This window comes from Muscardinus avellanarius (genome assembly GCF_963383645.1).
Source record: "Muscardinus avellanarius genome assembly, chromosome: 9".
In the NCBI taxonomy this organism is placed as follows: Eukaryota; Metazoa; Chordata; class Mammalia; order Rodentia; family Gliridae; genus Muscardinus; species Muscardinus avellanarius.
The window spans coordinates 39,444,189-39,466,699 of NC_137795.1; the positions used below are offsets into that span (position 1 = coordinate 39,444,189).

A 22,511-nucleotide genomic window follows, 5' to 3' on the forward strand; every position below is an offset into this window, starting at 1 on the left:
TGAGATAATCTTGGGTCTTTTCTGTGTTGAAAAATCCTGTATTGCAGCCATACTAAAATAGATAGTTATCTGAATATGCCTGCACTTTAACAGTTATTTTCAAGATTTTTTTTAGATTTAAAGAGGAGGTACAAAATTTTCCATACAGCCTTCACCCAAGTATCCTTTTATTAACCTCTTACATAAACGAATACAACCATAGAAACTAAATTATTCCTGGTAAAATAGTGTTAGCAGGGCTTCATAAGTTTTTTTACTACCATCATTTTTCTGTCCCAGGACCCCACAGAGCATTTAATTGTTGCCTGCCTGTTATCTCAAATGCATACTTACTCCTCCAGTGCCTCCAGGGGTATTTTTCCTCCCTTTCCTGACATCCCTTCTCTTGCCTGCTTGAGGACCCTCTTATCCTCAGGGACTGAACAACCCATTTGTATAAAGCCTTCCTTCCCTGCTACAGAAGAGATGATATCCAGTGGTCTTTATCACAGCTTTATAATCAGTATTGATAGAGTACAGAGATCACATGTATAGTGCCTTCAAGAGTAGGGACTGTGTTCACTTCCGTGTTTGTTTGTTTATTTGTTTTGTTGGTTGGTTGGTTGGTTGGGGGGGGTGGCCCTGGAGGTTGAACCCAAAGGCATTCTACCTCAAAACTATACTCCCAGCCATATTTTATTTTTCATTTTGAAACAGAGTATGTCTAAGTTGCTGAAGGTCTCACTAAATTGCTGAGGCTGGCCTTAACCTTACTGTCTCAGCCTCCCAGGTACTTGGATGAGAGACGTGTGCTACCATGCATGCCCAGCTTCTTGTTACAGTCTTAATACTGAATTGAAGGGCTGAAAATAGTACGAATTTAATAAATGTATAATAGTAATATTATGGATGACTAGTCCTGTTTGAAAATATCCTCCAAAGTAGCTGTTATGCCACCAAAAACTACTCAAACATAGTTTTCATTAGTTGGTATTATAAAGTTACAGCTGAATTGTCATAAATTACCTTATTTTTAAATTTAATTCTCTACTTACCACAAATTACAGACCCTTAATTTGACTTTTGTGCCATACGTTCTATACCATTTTTTTTTTCTGTATAAGTTATAGGTGCTTGGCTCTCTCAATCACATATCTTGCATAAGTTGTAAATACCTTTTTTTCTTTTTTCTTTTCTTTTTCAGTATTGGGGATTGAACCTAGGATCATACTACCTCCAAGCTATAACCCTAGCCCTATTTTTTATCCTTTACCTTTGTGTGTGTGTGTGTGGTACTGGGGTTTCTGGAAGCCCTTCTATGTCTGGGCTACACTCCCAGACCTATTTTGTATTTTTTTTTTATTTGGAAACAGGGTCTCTTAAACCAGCGAGGCTGGCTCTGAACCAGCGCAATCCTCCTGTCTCCGCCTCCCAAGCACGGAGATTACAAGCTGTGCCACCACGCCCAGCTAATTCTGGAGCACTGTTCATGACTGACCCATATACTTGTCCTTCATGTATCTAAGGTAACAGTCAACAGTAGCTCAGTACATCATGTGCCATTCACTGCCATATCAACTCATTTCAATTTTGGAAAAATAGACTATGAGCAAGCTATATAATCCTAAAGATTGAAACTATCTATGCTACTATAAAGCCTGCCATTTAATCATTCTATAATAGTCATTAGGAGCCTATCTATCTCTCTGGTCAGTTCTGACTTCAGACCCAAATATGACAAAATAGCGCTGGTTTTCATTTCCTTTCTAATTGATGGTAAATTAGCTCCATGCTATTTTAAAATGACTTGCACAGATTCCAGCCTATCAAAGCAAACCCAGAGAATGCTCCTCTACTATGGCAGTGACAGAGTTTTGTTCTCCTAGTCGAGTAACAGCCTCAAGAGGCCTTGTTTTTCCGAGAAGGAGCAGCTCTATTGATTGTTGCCTCGTTGATCTACCTTCATGTACCTACCTTAACACCAATAAAACTTTATCTGTGTCTGTCTCTCACAAGAGAACAAGACCTCTCTCTAATGGGGAGCTCTGTGCTGTCTTATTTCTATGCCTATAGTGGCTTGTTCTGTGTCTATTCTGAGTTTGATGGGAAATAATTTCCCTTGTCAAAGCCAAAATGTGTGTGTGTGTGTGTGTGTGTGTGTGTGTGTGTGTGCGCACTCTGGGGATTGAACCCAAAGGCATTCGACCTCTGAGCTATACTCCCAGCCCTATTTTTTGTTCCGTATTTGGAAACAGGGTCTCACTAAGTTTCAGAGGGCCTCACTAAGTAACTGTGGCTGGCTGCAAACCCTGATCTTCCTGTCTCAGTCTCCCAAATACTGAGATTACAAGCGTGTGCTACCACACCCAAAAGCCAAAACATTTGATGTACATGTGTTCCCTAAGATCCAAGCAGTCCAAATTTTTACCACCCCATTCAGTTTGGAGGTATACCTGGATATTACTATGATAACAAACTCCTCTCTCAATGGAATGTGGGGTAAGAATCTCATAGCTGCAGTTTGGTACTACTCTACCAGCATCGCTCAAATTTGCAGGCATGAAACACCCAACTATGGCACTATTATACTTGAAATTTCTAGCCAGGCATGATGGTGCATGCTTGTGAGACAGGAGGATCACACAGGTTTGAAGCCAGACTCAGCTACTTAGTGAGGCTCTCAAAAACTTAGTGAGACCCTGTTTCCAAATAAAATATAAAATAGGTCTGGGAGTATAGCTGGGAGGTAGAAAGCCCCTGGGTTCCATCCCCAATACCACAAAAATATTTCTAACCAAAGCACCAGCAGTGCCCAACCACCCTTCACAGCCTCATCCTGTGGCTTCATTGACTCTTAGTCTTTTGCATAAGGGGAGAGAGAATGCTAATCCCCATTTGTTTTCTCTGCTCCATACTAGTTTAGAATCCCACTCACAGTGTAGACCCTTCTTCTACCTGGCTGAACAATGTCTGGGCCATTTCCCGTTGACTCTTCTCTCTCCCTGGATTTTGCTAGTGAACTATGTATTTTCTTTTGGGAGGCTAGGTAACCCTTGTGGCTAAAACTCCTGCTCTATGACCTGCCACTGCTATACAAGCCTACCTTCTGGAGCCCTGTTTCTATTCTTTGCTGCCCTTGAACTCTATTTCTCTTCTAGAGTCCCTACCATCAGGTAAAGGAGTGAGTACTCGCTGGCTCATTTGCATTGCCCCCAAGCTCCAAATGTCCTGCCTCAACTGTCCCTCCTACCCACGGCAGCCAGGTCACATCACCCACTTTGTTTTTATAATTTTATTTGTGCATTGTAGTTTCACATAATAACGTAGTGATATTGACATACCTGTACACGGACGTTGGTGGGTTTTCTCCCCAGCTCCCTCTGCACTGCCTCCCCTTCCCCATACAAGATACTGAAATCAGCATTGGTATTCTCCTACACATAACCCCTTTTCTTTTCTGTGTGGTTCAGAATATAAACCATCGCTGTCACCATAAGACTCATGGCTCTCTTCTCTTGTCATGTTCCACACACCTTTCAGAGCCCTCTTCTTAAGTGTCTCCCACACACATATCTGTTTTTGAGAAGTGAACGTATTTCGATCTTTCCTAACTACACCTAACATTCCATATTTTACCTGTAAATCAATAACTTCTAAACTTGTTATAGCAAAACTCAAAACTTGGTTAAAACAGCAGCAGAGAGAGGCTATGTTTCATAATAGTTGTGAATGCAAACTTTGATGCAAAACCTGGAGCTGGCACTGAGTACTGTTTGTGACATTGAGCAAATCACATGACTTCCTCAAGTTACAATATCCTGATCAGAGGGTTGTTGTGAGAAGAAATGGTGTGCAGTGCTTAGTATCACAGAACCGTACAGCATGCCCTCAGAAATGGTGGACAGCTGGATTGGTTTTTGTGTTTGTTTTTAGTAGTAGGGATTGAACACAGGGGTGCTCTACTTCCAAGCTACACCTCCAGCCCTTTTCTTTATTTTAATCTTTTGTTTGGAAACAAGTCCTTGCTAGGTTGCTGAGAGTCTCATTATGTGGTTGAGACTAGTCTTGAACTTGTGATCCTCCTATCTGAGCGTCCAAAGTACTGAGATTACAAGAGTGTGCCACTATGCCAGACCTTGGACTGCTTTTTTTGAGGGGTGGGTATAGTGGAGATTGAACCCTGGATGTTCTACTTCCTGGCTATATCTCCAGCCACGTTTTAGAAAAATTGCTGAGGTTGGTATCAAGCCTGGGATTCTCCTACATCAGCTTCTCAAGTACTAGGATTATAGGTGTGTGCCACCACTCCCAGCTCTGGATTGCTTTTAAAATGCCCATTGTTTGAAAACCAGACTTGGTAATATGAACCTATAATCCCAGTACTTGAGAGGCTAAGATAGGAGGATAGCAGGTTTGAGGCCAACCTCAACAACTTAGTGAAACCCTGTTTCAAGATAGGAATAAAAAGGTCTAGGAGTATAACTCAAAGATAGAATACCCCTGGGTTAAATTCCAAGTACCAGTAATAGTAACACTAGTAAATACAATGCCCAATGTATATATGTTAAGTACACATGCAGCACAAAGAAAATATATGCTGTAGGAATTTCTGGGCAATTACTTAATGATTTTACATATGAATTAAAACCTCTCCAAAATGCTGGGCATGGTGGCGGACGCTTGTAATCCCCGCGCTTGGGAGGCTGAGACAGGAGGATCACACAGGTTCGAAGCCAGCCTCAGCTACTTAGTGAAGCTCTCAGCAACTTGGTGAGACCCTGTTTCCAAATAAAATATTAAATAGGTCTGAGAGTATAGCCCACAGTAGAAAAGCCCCTGGGTTCTACCCCCAGTGCCACAATAAATAAATAAATAAATAAATAAATAAATAAATAATCCTCTCCAAAGACTGATTACATGCTCTTTGTTGATAGAAAAAAAAAAATCTTTATTTCCCCTCCCATGTCTCTCTCTGCATACACACAGACATATACACACCAGTGTTCTTGATGGAAGGTCTCAAAACAACTTGTGTCCAGAGCATTGTCTATATTGATTATCATGTTTTGTACTTATATGTGGGAGATGAGGGTGTAGCTGTAAGACAATATCAAGGTGTCATTTCCTAGCCTCAGATCCTGAGGTCTTACTCCCGGAGAGGGAGAAAAGAGACATGAAGCAGGGTTGGCAACTGAGGAAGGCAGTAAGGGTTCTGGTCACAGTGCCTCCTAAGAACACAGCAAGGCCACCAAATCTATACTCAGAGTGAGTCAAAGTCTTCCCAGAGGCTGCCAGAAGAGCCACATAGCCATTTAGGGAGGAGAAGAATTAGAGATATATCCACAAACCAGAATTCTGTGACTAGATGGGGCATACCAGACTAGGCCAGGCTCCAGCTCCTGGGGAAGAAATCTGGAAATTGCTGGGCAGAGCGTCTGGGCTAGGTTTGGCATGAGACTTTAGTCACAGTAGGAAGTGATGGTTAGCTTTATAGGGAGCAAGTCAGGCTGGGGTGGAGGCCCAGAGCATGTTCCTAACCCTGCCAGCCAGATTCTTTTGAGGAACAAGATAAATTTAGGGTGCCGTGACCTGTTACTGCTCAGACACCAGGAACAAGACTGGGTGTGAGGCAGTGGTCCAGGATGCCAAAGCCTTGCTTTGCCTAAGAACTTTAAAAAAAAAAAAAAGAAAGCAATGGAAATGTTCACTTGATTCTTTAAACCATATACGTGTACTTTTTTTTTTTTTTTTGGTGGTACTGGGGTTCCTGAAAGCCCTTCTACCTCCGGGCTACACTCCCAGACCTATTTTTACATTTTTATTTGGAAACAGGGTCTCCTAAGCCAGTGCGCGCGGCTGGCTTCGAACCTGCGCGATCCTCCTGTCTCTGCCTCCCAAGCACGGGGATTACAAGCGTGCACCACCACGACCGGCCCCATATACATGTATTTCATGCAATCAGCTGTCTATGTGAAATATCTCAAAGTAACAAGAGAAAGTATTTGGGGTTGTAACACTAGAAGATTAATTATGAAGGCTGTTTATTATGTTATATTAGTACTCCTGTTATGGAGCAGGTCTCTAGTAAGAACATCTTGTAATGTGATTTTGTGTCTATAAACTCATCAGAAAGTTCCTTCCTGAAGAGTTATTAAAAATTTAAAAAAGAGTTCCCTGTGAATCCCACAAAAAAAGTCTTGGACACCAAAGGGATTCCGTGACTAAGCTCCTATCTGTTACCAGGACACTAGGATTGAAATTACTTGAATAAATTTTTAAAAATACATTTCACAGGAGTCTTAAAATGTATGCCATAAATAACCTGAGCTCTACTGGTTCCATGTCATATTTTTCTCAAGATTTTAAGAGCATCTTTGTCATTACAAAAGCGGCATGGAAATAAGCCAAAATAAAGTAAAACATTGTATCTCATCACCCAAATAATGTTAACTATTAATTCTTAATGCATATCATTTTAGATGTTGCTCTATGTGGGTTCTTAAGATAAGTAAGAGTAGGTAATACATATTTGTTTTTAATATACCTGTTTTATGGTTAATGATGTTTCCAATCACTAAATTCTCATCTAATCTAAATTTAGTCAATTTCTAAATCTCCTCCAAAAAAAATCTTAGGACAGACTTGCCCTCATCAGGGCCATCTGTTACATCAGGCTGACTAAGGTTACCAAGCGTTGTTAATCTAGAACAATCTTTCCTTTGACCACACTCACTTGAGCCAAAGCCATGTACCCTGCAGACAGCAGCACATTCTGGCTCTGTCGTGCTGCTTCTGTAGGGTGGTGTTCAGCACGTCTATCCTGTATTTCTTGTGTTGCAGAATGTGAGTGTCTGACACTCACAACACTCACACTGTAGATGATGACCCATGTCTGCATTACCTGCATTGGTGTGGTGACAACTGGGTCCCACCATAGGCATTTTGTCTTCTTGCTGTAGGACGTCATCCATGTGCTATTGTAGAGGCATCAATGAACAGCCCATTCCTCACCAACAATTCTTCTGCTCATTTTAGCAGTAAATGACGATCCTTGACTAAAGAAACAATTCCAGTAGGGATATAAAATTATATTTTCTGAATCTATAATTCTGTTTACATTTGTTAGTCAACATTTTCTGCGAAGTGTAGATTTCCTTCACAAAATGGGATGATTAGATTACCTGAAATAACCTTTCCTTAATTACTAATTTTCCATGGATGGTTTTAACAGCTGTCTCAAATGAGATGTTGGAAAAATCTAAGCATTCTTTTTGAAAAGCCTCTGGTCACTGCAAATATGATTTCTTTAGCACTATATTAGAGACTATATTAAAAAGCTTTATGTAATTTAATTCTTCTGACAAGACAAGGGTTTAGAGGAAGACAATGGTAACCCCTAGTGGTTAAATAACTTGAATAACTTGATATGATCCCTCACATCAGAAGTGACAGAAGTAGGATTTAAATTCAAGTCTGAGTCCAAACCCTAGACTTAATTCTTTTCACACATTTTTGTTGCATTTCACTTACATGCCAGAGTCTACTTATAATGTTATTTGAAATGTATCTCAGTTCATAAATACTAGAAATGGAAAGTATGTTCAATAGTTCTTATGAAGTCCCTATCTTTTTTTTTTTTTTAACAGTGTGAAGAAACCACAAACCTTCAGGATACTACTCGCTACCTCAAACTTCCCTTTTCCAAGGGCATTTTCCTTGGAAATAATAATCAAGCCATGAAGGCCACAAAGGAGTCTTTTTGGATAACATCTTTTCTTTGTTCCACAAAACTCACACAGAACGGTAATGTATGATACTGCTTTATTTGAAAGCCCTTGTAACTAAGTGCATGTGTGAATTTTGGTAAGACTATCCAGTAATGCTAAAGTTTCATTTAAGAACTCTACGCTAGAAAAACATTTGATTGTTCTGCATAAGATTTCCAGTGGAATGGAAGCACTGGTGACCCAGTGATCTTTTGAATGCATGAAAATCAAGTACACAACTCCTCAGATAAACCATTAAAATCCAGATGCATTTTTAAAAAGACAAAAAAAACCTACCACCTTAATCTCTTGTTTTATAGCTCCATAAACAGTGCTAATTGCAGCCTTTAGAAAAAAGCTTGGTTTTTTATTTAATTAGATGGATATTGCTTTTCTGCTCTAGCATTACTTTTTATGTCAGTGATTGTTTAGCAAGTTATGATTAATAAAGCAAGCTCTTCTTTGCAAATTGCTAGGAAAACATCATCTTTAATGAAAGAAGTAAATTAAAGCATTTTGAGTTTTTTGTGGTTACCATATAAGGCTTCTAGCTAGCACCCTGAGTGCTATATTAATAAGTTAGATTCACTGTTTTGAGGGAAACCATTTCATAATAAGGGATTGGGTCTTATGCATGGTTATTGTACCTGAATGAGTGTTAGTTGTTCTCTCTTCTGTGTCACAGAACATCAATTGTAGAAAAAAATATAGTTCTTCTCTTGGAACATAGTATCAGAAAAGAAGCAAAATATATGACCATTTTAAAATTTTCCCTCAATTTTAATATGCAGTGCTATTACATTTATGTAGGACACCAAATCATAATAACTCAGACTTCATCAGTATTGAGTCATGAATGATTTTACTTAAATAAAATCCACGTTGGCATTACTCAGGCAGTGATTATAAGGAATTTAGTAAACATTAGGTTTTTGTTATGGGGCCAGTCTACGTCTGTGGAGGTTTATGAAGATGATCATATCCACCTGTTTCTGACTTCCTTAGACAAGATTTGTATTCATGCTATGGGGATTACTTGTGTGTCTATTATAGAGCTCACATTAACATTTAACTGAACATCTCCATAGAATATTTGGGGATTTTATTAGCTAAGTATTGCTGCTATAACAATTACCACAAATTTATTGGCTGAAAACAATACAAATTTATTACTGTAAAGTTCTGAAAGTCAAAAGTCTAAAATCAGTTCTACTAGGCTAAAATGAATGCGTCTGCAGTGCTGCATTCCTGCTGGAAGCTGTAGAGAAGAATCTTTTTTCCAACTTTTCTAGCCTCTAGAAGCTGCCTGTGTTTCTTGGCTCACGGCCCTTTCCTTCATCTTCAAAAGCCAGTAGCACAGTATCTTCGAATTTCTCTAACTCTGACCCTCTTCCATCTTTTGTGTGTGGGAGTGTACTGGGGATTGAACCCAGGGACATTTTAATCCTGAGCTACACCCTCGCCCTGTTTTATTTTTTAGTTTGAAGCAACATCTCACTAAGTTACTATGCACTGGTCTCAAACCTGTGATCCTTCTGTCTGAGCCTCCCAAGTACTGGTGGGCACCGCTGCACCCGGCTCCCTCCTCTATCTGTTAAGGACCCTTGCAACTATATTTGGCCAGAAAATCCATTATAATCTTATTATAAGATCTGTCATTGAATCACATCAGTAAAGTCTTTTTTTTTTTTTGCCATGTAAGATAAATATATTCACAGCGTCTGGGATTAGTATGTGGACATCTTTAAAGGGTATTATTCTGCCTACCACCCAGGTAAAATTAACAATAGATTCACTAACATCAAAATATTGTTCTAGTTCAAGGGCTTAGGATGTTAGACAGAATTATGAACATAAGACACGGAGAACCAAATCCTGAAAATTGGAAGTTCTACTTTATAAAAGCAGAGAACATTTTCAGGTAAATATGGAAAATAAACTATTCATGAAATCATTATATTAAACATCTCACAAAAGATGGGATCAGAATTCCATGCCATGCCTGGCTCATTTTTGGAGACAGATACATGCTTCATTATCATTTTGACTTTGATTAACCTTGTCAATGTAAGATAGCTCAAAATATGCCAGGAAATGAATAGCATGTTTAAAGAGATGGGAAGGGGAAAGAAAGTCAGTTGATCTTTCTGAAATTTACATGCTAGACACACGTCTCTGTCAAAGTAACCCTATTCCAAATTGGAATTAAATTGGTGTGTATTCATTTTACTCAATTTGGAAAATATATAAGTTCTATTTTCATTACAGTTGGACATTTAGCAACTGATGTGGTCTCCAGGAGCAGTTTCTTAGAACAGATTTGTATGTCAGCGTTCCTAAAGTGTGACTCTCCGCACTCTATATATTATCTACCTGGTTTATGGATAGTGTGCCAAGGCCAGGGCATTTTGCTGGATATCTGTGATTGAGAGATCAAGTTGAGATTTTAGGCTTAAGAGTAGGGGTCATGTCATCCACATATTTTATAGCACTTAAAGTATCTACTTAATAAATGCTTGTTCTTGTTCTTGTTGTTGGTACTGAGGATTGAACTCAGAGGCATTCCACCTCTGAGCTATACCCCCAACCCTATTCTGCTTTTTTCTGTTTGTGTATTTTTTGTTTGTTTCATTTTGTTTTAGCAGGGTCTTGCTAGGTTGCTGGAAGTCTTGCTAAATTACTGAGGCTTATCTCAAATCTATAATCCTGGTCTCAGCCTCCCAAGTATTGTAATTACAGGCATACACCACCGTGCCTTGGAATAAATGCTTCTTGAGTGGAATATAAAAAAAATCTGTATTTTCAGTGGTAGATCATAGCTCCTCATTTGCATCTAACACATTTTCGTATGAATAAACCAGACCTAGGAGTTAATTTCACATTAACTCTAAGTACTTTGAATGCACAATGACGTCCAGACAGACATAACTATTGTATTAAGAGCAGTCCTGAGGCCAGATATAGTAGTATACCCCTGTTATCCCACTACTTGGGTGGTTGAGGCAGGAGGATTACAGGTTTGAGGCCATAATATAGTAACTTAGTAAGACCCTGTTTCAAAATAACAAAACGAAAAGGGCCAGGGATATAGCTCATAGATAGAATGCCCCTGGGTCCAATCCCCAGTACTACACATGCACATGTGAACACACATTCAAGCACACATGTGTACACACACACACACACACACACACACACACACACACACACTCACACATGGAACAGTCCTGACATTCATCATCTTTCTTGCAGAAAAGTTGAGCAGTCCCAACCTCAGTGTCTGGACACTGTGGTGGGTTTTCCAGCTCTGCTCCTGAGAGTCTTATTTCTGGTTTTCCACTGTTATCTGTGTGCCTCTCTTTTGTGGCCAGCAGAGTCACCTCTTTTCTCTCACACTGCTCACATCTAACAGGGCTCTGAACTTTCCCCAAACTGCCTCACTTTAAGGAGAAGGGAGAAAGCCAAACGTGGTGGTGCACACTTGTAATCCCAGTACTTGGGAGGCTGAGATGGGAGGCTCGCAGTTCACGGCCGGCTACTTAGGCCCTTTGCAACTCAGTGAGACCCTGTTTCAAAAAAAAAAAGAATACAAAATAGGACTGGGGGGTGTAGCTCGGAGGTAGAATGCCCTGAGTTCAATCTCCAGTACTATAAGCAAAAATAAATAAATAAAAATTAAAAATAAAGAGAAGGGAGAGAACACAAGGGAAAGGCATGAAAAGAGGAGTCAGTAGCATTAGGAATTTTAGGAGAGGATACCAGGGAAGACAGACATCCTAAAGTTAGATGCAGGAAGAAAGAAGTAGGAGGGGAGAAGGAAGAAAAAAAAGGCCTATGAGAATAATAGAGTCCTGCCTCTGAAATTCATTATGGACCTCACTCTGGAAATATCTGAGATTCCAAATCTAACCAACTGATTTTAAAAGGCTTTAATCATTCTCCCAGGATGTCTGAGTTAGAAATGAATATTAAGCATTATCATGTTTGGGGAGGGGTTATAAAACACCATAAATATCTATTTCAAAATTGTATTTTAAAAATGTCCTTGCCATACATGATGGCATACCTGTAATCTCAGTACTTGGGAGGCTAATGCAGGAAGATCTCAGATTTGAGGCTAGACTCGGCAACTTAGTGAGACTCTGTTTCAAGATAAAAAATAAAATAGGGTTGTAGCTTAGAAATACAATGTGCCTGGGTTCAATAACAAGTAACCCCCCCAAAAAAAAAACCCTTCATTTTCCCATTTGAAATCCTCCTTCTCTCTTATCTCTTTATAGATAGTCATTCTTATTTAGTACAGGTTGAATATCCTTTATTTGAAATGCTTGGGACCAGAAGTATTCCAGATATTGGTCTTCTTTTTATTAGGTTTGGAAATATTTGCATTATGAAAAAGACATTTGGGAGATGGGACCCAAGTCCAAACATGAGATTCATTTAGGTTTCATGTACACCTTACACTCATAAGCTGAAAATAATTCTATACGGCATTGTTTGTGCATCAGCATTTTGCCTGTGGCCTGTCACAAGAGGTCAGGCGTGGAATTTCTACTTGTGTTGTTGAAAGCTTTAGGTTTTAGAGCAGTTCAGATTTTGAATTTTCAAATTAGAGATGCTTAACTTGTACTAATTTTTTATTGTGAAGTCCTTTGTGAAGTTTTCTTTCCCTTAAATTTGGCTTTGGTAGAGATCACTTCTCTTTCCTGAGATTCTGAAATCTTTCTTCATTTCTGTTCACTCCCTGTTTTCCTTCTCATCTTAACTACTCCCTTGGTTTTGTGAGTTTTTTGGGGGGGCTTGAGGTTTGGTTTTGTTTTCTTGTTGGTCCTTCTGTTTCTCACCAAGAGCTTTGAAGTGAATTTCTTGCTGTTCATGCTGAGTGTCCCCCCTGGCCCTCAAAACACCAAGGCCGAGCCCGGAGCCTCCACTGCACTGTGTGTTCCTGCATCTCCAGCCCTATTAGCTACCAGGCATCAGTAGCAACAGCTCCCTTTGGAGACTGAAACCTGAACACCAGCTCCCCAAGAAAGATGAGGAAAGAGTTGACTTCCTCCCCAGCATTAAAGTAGCACTTGCTGGATTCAGGCCCCATCTTCAGTATCAGAAAGGAAGGACATTGCAGAGCTGGGCACTGTGCCTGCCCAGGTCAGAAGAGAGCCCGTGAAGCCCAGAACCTGCTGCTCTCAGGCCCAAGTCTCATCAGATCATGTGTCAGCATGCTGGGCTTGACATCACAGAGCACTGACCTACTCGACCTGCAGGGTTGACACTATCTTGCCAGTGAAGAAGACCTTAATTGCTGGGTGAAATTGGTTGCTAGGCAGAGTATTCATTTTTGGAGGTTTCCAGCCCCCAAGAAATTCTCATCTCACTAGGAGAAGGCCAGAAATTATTCAGCAAACATCTGTCAACTGTCGACTCTGTTCTTGGTACTGGGAGCACAGGAGGGCCAAGCTCAGCTCTGTTTTCTCTCATAGTTTACAGTCAAGTTGGGGAATGACAAATAAACAGCTGCAGTCTTAAGTTGTAAGTTAATTGGACAGGAGTGGGTGGCAGCAAAATGTTTAAGAATTCAGTTTTTACCACTTTTACATGAGGGGCTGTTCTTTTTAAAGGCAATTAATCTTCCTTTTCTGTTTGAAAAGGTGATATGCTTGATCTTTTGAAATGGAGAACCCACCCAGACAAGATCACAGGCTGTCTCTCTAAATTAAAAGAAATTGATGGCTCAGAAATAGTAAAGGTATGTACGATTTCATTACCCCTCTTGGAAGTTCATAGAATAAAGCATATTTGGAGGGGAAAGACAATTACTATTTTTATTCATTCATTTAATACTTCTTTATTTAAACAGTTTCTGCAAGATACACTGGATACCTTATTTGGAATTTTAGATGAAAATTCCCAAAAATATGGGTCTAAAGTTTTTGATTCTTTGGTAAGTTCAAACTCACTTAATTATAACAATTTCATCTCTCAATCTTGATTTTCAAGAGGCTGTTTCAGAAGTATGCACTTGAAAATACAAGAGTTTATTTTTAAAGCACAAAAGGTGTCGATTTGCCTTTGGTTTCATAAAGCTCAATTTTCTCTTTTAGGTCCACATAATAAATTTGCTGCAAGATAGCAAATTTCATCATTTTAAACCTGTAATGGACACGTACATTGAGAGCCATTTTGCTGGGGCACTTGCATACAGGTAAGGCCCTTTATTTTGTAATTGGTTTGGAAGCTGTTCCTTTTGAGCTTGTCTAAGCAGAAGCTGCAGAAGGGAGTGTGGGAAGAAATGAAGCACAGCAACTGAAGTGCCTCTCGAGACAGTATCTTCCCTCCTCTCAGGCTCTTGTGTAATGGCTAGAACTTACTTTGATTAAAATCAGGGGAAAAAGACTTCCTGAATTCTATTCCTGGGACCCAAAATGTAAAGTTTTTTTTTATTCTTGTCTCTGTTTAACTTGATGTTCTTTGGTCGAAAGTACCTGGTTATTTCTCCTTCGCTGTCAAGAGCCCCATTTAATCACTATACTCCTTGATGGTCATTTACACCTGGAAGAAAAATGGGAAAGGAAAACATCCTTTGCCTTCATACCTACTTAACGTCACTCATTCTCAGTTGTGAATGTGCATGGAGTGCCTGTTCCATGCCAGGCACTATATTTTGTGCTGATAATGTGAAGACTTGGTCACTAGCCTCAGGCCAGCTAATTATTGGAATCTACCCGTGGATGGTAGCTGCCATGTTAACTGTGCCTTCTTTCCCACCAGTTCAGACTATGCAGGTAAAGCTGAGAGTGAATGATAATTCTTTGGCTAGTGCCTGCTTCCAGACAGCTTAGTTGATAATTGCCAGAAGGCAGCAGCTTCTCTCTTTCAGTCCTACAAATAACATCTTTGTAGTCTTTGTCCGTGCCTGAATACAGCCCTGGAATGTACCTGCCTGATATTCTCTCTCTGATTCCAATTTCTATCCTTGCTTTTCTGCCCATATTTCTAAAATATATATTTTTAATGGTGGTACCAGCGATTGAACCCAGAAGGCAGTCTACCTCTGAGTTACAGCCTCAGCCCTATTTTATTTTGAAATGGGATCTCATTAAGTTGCAGAGGATATCACTAAGTTGCTGAGGCTTGCTGCAGACCTGCAATCTTCCTGTCGCAGCTTCCCAAGTACTGAGATTATAAGCATGTGCCACCATGCCTGCCTTTCTACCTTATATCGTAATCATTTAGTCACAGGTGTGTACGTGCACAGTCATCGGTTCCCAGAAGCAAGGTCAGGAGCTTGGAATCGTATTGTTACCACCCTCCTCTATGTGACATATAAAGGCTAGTAGGTAATAAAATACGCATTTGACCAACATGAGTATTCCAGAATATGACATGTTAAGATTTATGTCCACAACATTAAAATAAATGAAGATATTTTTGTAAGACTTGACCTTCTATCAGTGTGATTTTTTTGCCCACAGTGAAGTATAACAGCAGGAATAGTTCTGAAACCTTGGCTCACTCAACCTAACAAGACAAATAAGGCCCATATAATTTTCTCAAGCTGTAGGTGGTTGGAAGCTCGATGATGTATTATCTTACAAATAGTATTCCTGGCAGTGTCTACTTCCTGGCATATCCAGGTATTCTTTCCCAATCAAGACAAAAATTGCATGTAATCTTTTCACCAAGATGGTACCAACAGCAAAGAAAGAGTCTACTGGTCCTCTCAAATCCAAAGCCAAAGGAAAGGTTTGAAGGCCAAGAAGGCAGTGCTGAAAGGCATCCACAGCCACCTGAATCACCCCTTCTCAGGACCCGAGACACTGGCTCCAGACAGCCCTAGAAAAGAGACACTGGAAGAAACAATCTTGTCAAGTTCCACCATCATTGTCAAGTTCCCCCACCACTGAGTGAAGCGGGCCATGAGGAAGCTAGAGGACAACACATATGTGTTTTTATTGTAAAGGTTAAGCCAACAAGCACCAGATCACAGGAGCTGTGAAGTGGCTCTCTGACCTTGATGTGGCCAAGAGCAAAGCCCAGGTTGGGCCTGATAGAAAGAAGACATGTTCCACTGCCTCCTGCTTATGATCCGTTGCATATTGCCAACAAAATTGAGATGATATAAGATCAATCCAGCTCCCTAAGTCTAAATATACTTTTTTTTAAACACACACAAAGAAAAATTGCTGTGTGAACTGTTTCCTAGAAATTAAGAATTGCAATTAAGAGTTGGTCAAGGTGGCAAGACTGTAATCTAAGTGTTTTGAATTGTCATTTCCTAAAAAAAATTTATTAGTGCATTATAGGTTCAATGTGATACAAACATACTTGCACACAACTATTACCATATGCCCTTCTGCATCCCACCTTGCTATCCAACCTAACTCCTGGTTCATGTTAGTGAGACTGGTAGTAATATATATTATATATTGTCAAAGTATACTTTGAACTGTTTCCTTCCCAAGCCTTCCTTTTCTCTTCCCCATTTCCTTCTCCAACCTTCTTTTGCAGTATTCTTCTGTTCTGTCTCCACATTTATCCTAAGTTTCTTAATGTTTCCTATTTTCTCTTTATCTTCCATATATGAGAGTAAACATATGCATCTTGACTTTCTGAGATGGGCTGATCTCACTTACCATAGTATTCTCTAGTTCTGCCTGTTTTCCTGCAAATAACATAATTTTGTTCTTTATGACTCAGTCATCTTCATAGATAGGAAAATATAAGAACTATGGGGAAAGTAGCTTCCTCATGAAAAATACAGGTGTCAGATTTGGCTAAGTAGGTGGTACAAAGCCTATCATCTCAGTTCTCGGGAGGCTAAAACAGGAGGACCACAGGTTCAAGGCCAGTGTGTGGTAACTTAGTAAGACCCTGCTTCAAAATAAAAAAAGAAAACAGAGCTGTGGTGTAGCTCAAAGTTAAAATTCTCACCCCTGGTTTAATCCTAGTACCATTAAAAATTCAGATTTGTAGTTAAGAAAATTAGATCAATTCTATATTCTGCACATTTCTTCCCATATTTTAGAGATCTCATCAAAGTGCTCAAGTGGTATGTGGACAGGATAACAGAGGCAGAACGACAAGAGCATATCCAGGAGGTGCTGAAGGTAATGACATGCTGTTGAAAACACATAACAGAGTCTAACAAAGCTGTTGCATGGTGTTGCTTAATTGGTTTCCTCTGCACAGTCAGTAGTTGATGTATAACTGGCATTCCAATTCCAGGATCTTGATCAGTTCAGGGCTACTCTAGAGCTGCTGAAATTTCAAAGGGACTTTGCCAGGTTGACCTCTGGATTAAATCCTTGCTCCTCTGAGCTTCTGACGAAGTTCCAGACTGGCAAGGAAAGGAGGGTCTGTGAAAGAAGACTGCAGGTGGGCAGTTAAGCTTAGCAGTTTCTGGCTCTTGCTGCTACCCACCTAACAGAGACCATCAGAGTCTTAAATTTTAAGAGATAATAGGGTGGCTTAGCAGAGATTACAAAGAGGAAGCCTGAGGTTTTATTGGGTCTTGTGATGGACACTGCCCGTGTCTCTGGGCCCTGTGTGCTCAGTTGTGTATTAAAATGCTAATGACTGACTTGTAGATATGTTCAAAAAGAGCACAGATTCTTAAAGGAATTTTCCAGGCTCAGACCTGGTTGTCTTCCTGTTGTGCACCATTCGATATGGTGTCAATAGATAAATATGGATAATGTATGCATTTTATCCATTAAAACTTCATCATCTTGGTGGGCTTGAAGATAAAATACTAAGTGACAAGTATATCAACCAAAGCAAAGTCACTTTCAAAAAATAGTTATCTCTTCATGGACTAAATTAAAACAACTAAATATATAAATATTCATTGCTTATAACTTCAGAATTATAAAAAAAAATTTTAAACTTTCTATATATTTTTCTTGTTAGACATCAGGGGGAAATGATTCTGCCTCCTAGAGGTAAATACCTCTCTGAAGTTTCACAGGGCCTTAGTGTTTACATAAGTAATTTTAAGATCTAATATTATGCAGTGGTTTTTAAACTGTGTCGTTGTTACATAAATCCTTTTGGCCTTCTTTGAAACTAACTGTTAAATTTTTTTTTCTTTTAAGGCCCAAGAATACATTTTTAAGTATATAGTTCAGTCACGGAGGCTGTTTTCCCTTGCCACCGGTGGGCAGAACGAAGATGAATTCCGCTGCTGTATTCAGGAGCTCCTCATGTCAGTCCGCTTCTTTCTTTCACAAGAAAGCAAAGGGTCTGGAGCCTTATCTCAGTCACAGGTAATTTTTCTTCATCTCCTTTTTTTTTTTAATGTAGCATCATAATTGGATGTTTTCCCCATCAGAAACCTATAGCTTCCATTTATATTTGTAGTCTAGCTGTTGTTATGAATAAACTTGGAAAAGTTTATTCATCAGGCAAAGCTGGATGTGGTAGCACATGCCTGTAATCCCAGTGCTTGAGAAGCTGAAACAGGAGGATCACCGGTTCTAGGCATGGTTACTTGGCAAGACCCCCATCAACTTAGTGAGACCTTGTTTCAAAATAAAAAGGGCCAGGTATTTAGCTTGGTGGTAAAATATGGCCTTAGGTTGAACCCCCATCCCCATCCACATACCAGCCAAACACAAGTGGGTTTCCTTTCCCTGCCTGCGTGGAGAGGCTGATGATTTGCATCAGCTTTGCTTATAGTCACTAGGACACACATTGATGACTGGACACTGTCACCAGGAGCCATGGGGAAGGAATTCACGAGAGTCGATCTGCAACAGCTGTTTTCCCCCAGCCTCACACTGCATTTCAATGTCTCAGCTTGAGAATCATCATACTGGACTTCGCTGAACTGCATGTTGTTCTGTTTTATTTAACTTGACCGTAATCGTCCTGGGACTGACGGCGGAAGACCAGTGCCGAGCTGGTGCTGCCAGATTGTATTACCAGGAGTAGCCTGACATGGGGTTTTGTTTTTGTTTTTGTTTTTAGAACATGATCCATCCACTTTGCAAATAGCATGGTCTTGCACGTGTTCCAAGAGACCATTCTGAGTATCTTTCTCTCTGCTTTCTTAATCCTCTGTGTACACTTTTAATTCTAATGACTTGGTTGAAAACCTATCAGAAGAAGCAGCAACCTCTCATCATCCCCTGGAGGCCAGAGACATTGAAAACTAGGACATGATGGGAGATTTAGACTAAACTACATCCTTAACAGTGTTGATACAGCTTGGTGCAATGTGGCATGTGGAAGGCATAGTGAATGATAGCAAGATACCAAAGCATGTGCCAGTCCTCTGATAACAGTGCTGTACTTCCTCTGACTATGTATGGGGCTATTTTTTGTCACTCTCTTCTTTACAGAATTGGACTCATCTTCCATCCGGGCAAGGTTGCAGCACAGGCTCCTTTAAATGTCATTTTGGTCCCTACAGTCAACAGTACAATTACTGCACTTTAGGAACTTGCCAGAGACCTCAGCATCAAGTTGCCCATGAGCCAAACCCCATTTGCAGCAGTTGATATTTGAGAAGGATAATCCAACAGCTAACAAAACATTCTTTACAGTTCTCAAAATTTTACTGCTTTTACAGAAGCAGTTCATAATTTGGGTCATCCTGAGGTTTATCTTTAAAGTTATAAGGATAACTTTTTTTTTTTTAAGAGCTCCCAGTACTTGGGAGGCTGAGACAAGAGGATCACAGGTCCAAGCCCAACTTCAACAATTTAGACCCTCTTTCAAAATATAAAATGTCTAGGGCTGTAGTTCAGAGATAGAATGATCACTCCACTTTTTAAAAAGCATGGTCTTGTACATGTTCCAAGAGATAATTCTGAATATTTTCCTCCGTACTTTATTTTTGTGTGTGTGGTACTGGGGGTGGAACCTAGGGCCTTCTACCTCCAGGCTACACCCCCAGTCCTGTTTTATATTTTATTTGGAAACAGGGTCTCAGTAAGTTTCTCAGAGCCTCACAAAGCTTCTAAGGCTGGCTTTGAACCTGCTATCCTCCTTACTCAGCCTCCCAAGTACTGGGATTACAAGCATGCACCACCATGCCTGGCTTTCTTTACACTTTCTTAAGCCTTTTCGCACACTTTTAATTCTGTTGACTTGGTTTAAAAACGTGCCAGAAAAAGAAGGAGCATCTCATCATAGAAATAGTAAAATTCTGAGAACTCGAAAATTCTAAGACTGTTTGGTTAAATGTTAGATTATCCTTCTCAAATGTCAACTATTCCAAGTTTGGCTAGTGGGCAATTTGGTATTGAGGTCTCTGGCAAGTTTCTAATTTGCATCTGAAAAATATTTTCTTACCCTTAAGAGGAACCTTAGGTTGTGGTTTCTTCCTAGAGATTCAAGAGATTTCCCTCCATGAAAAACTACAGAAGTACTTCTTACCTTAGTGAGTTCTCACTGAGTCTTCACAGTGCCTTGGGCCTCCGTGGTACTTAGGGCAGAGAAGTTCTGCTTTGATATCTGCAACATACTGACTTCCACTCTTCTTGATTCTTTTTTTTGGGGGGGTGGTGAGGAGCTCTGGGGTGATGGAACCCAGAGGCATTCTACCTCTGAGCTACACCCCTGTCCTACTTTTTACTCTTTTTTTTTTTTTTTTTTTTTTTTTTTTTTTTGCTGGTCTGGAGATGGAACCCAGGGGCATTTGACCTCCGAGCTATACCCCCTGCCCTATTTTTTATTCTTTATTTTGAAACCGGGTCTCACTGAGTTGCAGAGGGCCTCACTAAGTAGCTGAGGCTGTCCGCGAACCGTGATCCTCCGGTCTCAGCCTCCCAAATGCTGGGATTACAAGCGTGTGCCACCACGCCCGGTTTTTACTCTTTATTTTGAAACAGGGTCTCACTGAGTTGCAAAGGGCCTCATGAAGTAGCTAAGGCTGTCCATGAACCATAATCCTTTTGTCTCAGCCTCCCAAATGCTGGGATCACAAGCGTGTACCACCATGCCTAGCTACTCTTGATTCTTGAAGTGCGGTCCCATAGTCAGGTTTGAGAAACAATTTTGGCATCTTCAGAAAGTCATATTTGAAGTTTTTGTTCATTTTTTATTATTTTAGGTAGTATTCTTAGTATTCTTATAAATGATAATGTGAACATTTTCTTTTTAGTTTGATTCTAGAAAGAAGTTAATAGACAATGGTTAAGGGTTAGCTTTCTAATGAGAGTGCAGCCCTTCTGTGTATTTGGGGAGGAAAAGGAAAACCTCATCTCTTCCCATTTCAGATTTCCTTTTGTCCCCAAGCCCCTCTTCAGAAAACTGGGGTACCACTAATCTAATTGATCTTATGGGCTTGTTTTTTTTTTCTTTCTTTTTTAACCACATAACAAATGACTATAGCCTAGTGGCTTAAACAGTGCTCACTGTTTAGGTCTCAGTACTATGGACAGGGTTGGTTGAGTTTTCTGCTGAGGGTCTGCCAAAGCCACAGTGAGGGTATTAGCTTTGATGTCTTATCTGAAGACACTGGAGGATAATATATTTTCAAAATCTTTTAGGCTATTGAGATTGACTGTTTCCTTGTTATTTGTGACACTGAAGTCCCCATTTCCTCAGTGGCACTCATCTGAAGCTGGGCAAGAGGAGATGCTATTAGTATATAGTACACAGTATACTTCACATATACTTTAGTATATAGCCATTCCATCTTCAGAGCCAGCAACCATATGTGGAAACCTTCTCACACTTTGATTCTCTCTGACTACTTCTGCTACCAGACAAAGGAAAGTCTGTTTTAAAAGTTTATAATTAGGTTAGGTCTTCCTGTATAATCTCTGTATTTTAAGATAAACCAATTAGTAACTTTCATTACATTTTCAGAACATAATCCCAGGAACACTGGGGCCAACGTCATGGGGGTCCTCTCTGAGCTCTTCCCACCACACCCAGAGCTTAGTATATCCATTGTCCTGAGTTTACTGTCAGATTACCTTAAACCCAGTTTCCTTGATCAATTTTGCATTTTTTTCCACATGAACTGTAACTCAGGGCAAATCCTGCTTCCTGGAGGAAGAGAAACCATCCCAGCCATCAGTCGGGTGGGTCAGTGCATAGCTACCCCAGAGTACTGACCAGCCCAGTTCTGGTAAGAAGGTTCATTTTGTCCTCTTGGCCTTGACCCATTCTCCAATCACATTATCCTGGGTAACACTGACCTGGGCAAGACTAAGGACTAACTCTACTGCTGTAGCAATGGCTCTTAGTCTCCCATTCCATGGACAGATCCCTACCTCAGGATCCCCTGGAAAAGAAAAAAAATGCCAGAAGGAACAAAGGCCCAACACACTACTGTAAATTGTTAATAATTATTTTCCATCAGCTACCAGGAAGGTCAAACTAAATTGTACGTTAATTTTCATTTGCGGTGAAAACCGTTAGCTCGCCCTAGCACATCTTTCTGCCCTCGTCGTAAAGTCCTGATTTATTTTGTCCTTTTAATAGTCTGTTATTCCTGTATCTTATACTTCAGGCACATTCAGATACTATGTTGAAGGGAAAAGGTATAAATAAAGAAAGAAGGGAGAGATAAAAGGATAGCTGAGGAAAATCAAGGTGTTTGATCTCTCAGTTATCAGAAAGCTTAGGCTCATTGGGTTTCTCTTCATTTTATTTTCCTTCATTTATAAGACTCAGCTCTTTGAAGAGTACTGCAAAGGTTACATAAATACATCCTTGAACAAGGAACACCAAATTAAATGATTTTAAATAACAAGTAAATCTATTATTTTTCAGAGTCAAGCAGCATAGCAGTTGACTCCAGCACCTTGG

At 40.0% G+C, this 22,511-nt stretch overlaps 1 protein-coding gene across 2 annotated transcripts in view; it reads left to right on the forward strand.

Moving 5' to 3' along the window:
* Window positions 1–22,511, forward strand: part of DOCK4 (dedicator of cytokinesis 4) — a gene marked incomplete at both ends in the record, with an annotated part of 525,693 nt that overhangs the window by 360,503 nt on the left and 142,679 nt on the right. For both annotated transcript variants that reach the window (XM_080701145.1, XM_080701146.1), the window contains 6 exons: window positions 7,626–7,782; window positions 13,394–13,491; window positions 13,603–13,686; window positions 13,847–13,947; window positions 16,771–16,852; window positions 17,840–18,010. In XM_080701145.1, coding sequence (XP_080557271.1) covers window positions 7,626–7,782; window positions 13,394–13,491; window positions 13,603–13,686; window positions 13,847–13,947; window positions 16,771–16,852; window positions 17,840–18,010 — 693 coding nt within the window. The remainder of the gene's footprint in view (window positions 1–7,625; window positions 7,783–13,393; window positions 13,492–13,602; window positions 13,687–13,846; window positions 13,948–16,770; window positions 16,853–17,839; window positions 18,011–22,511) is intronic.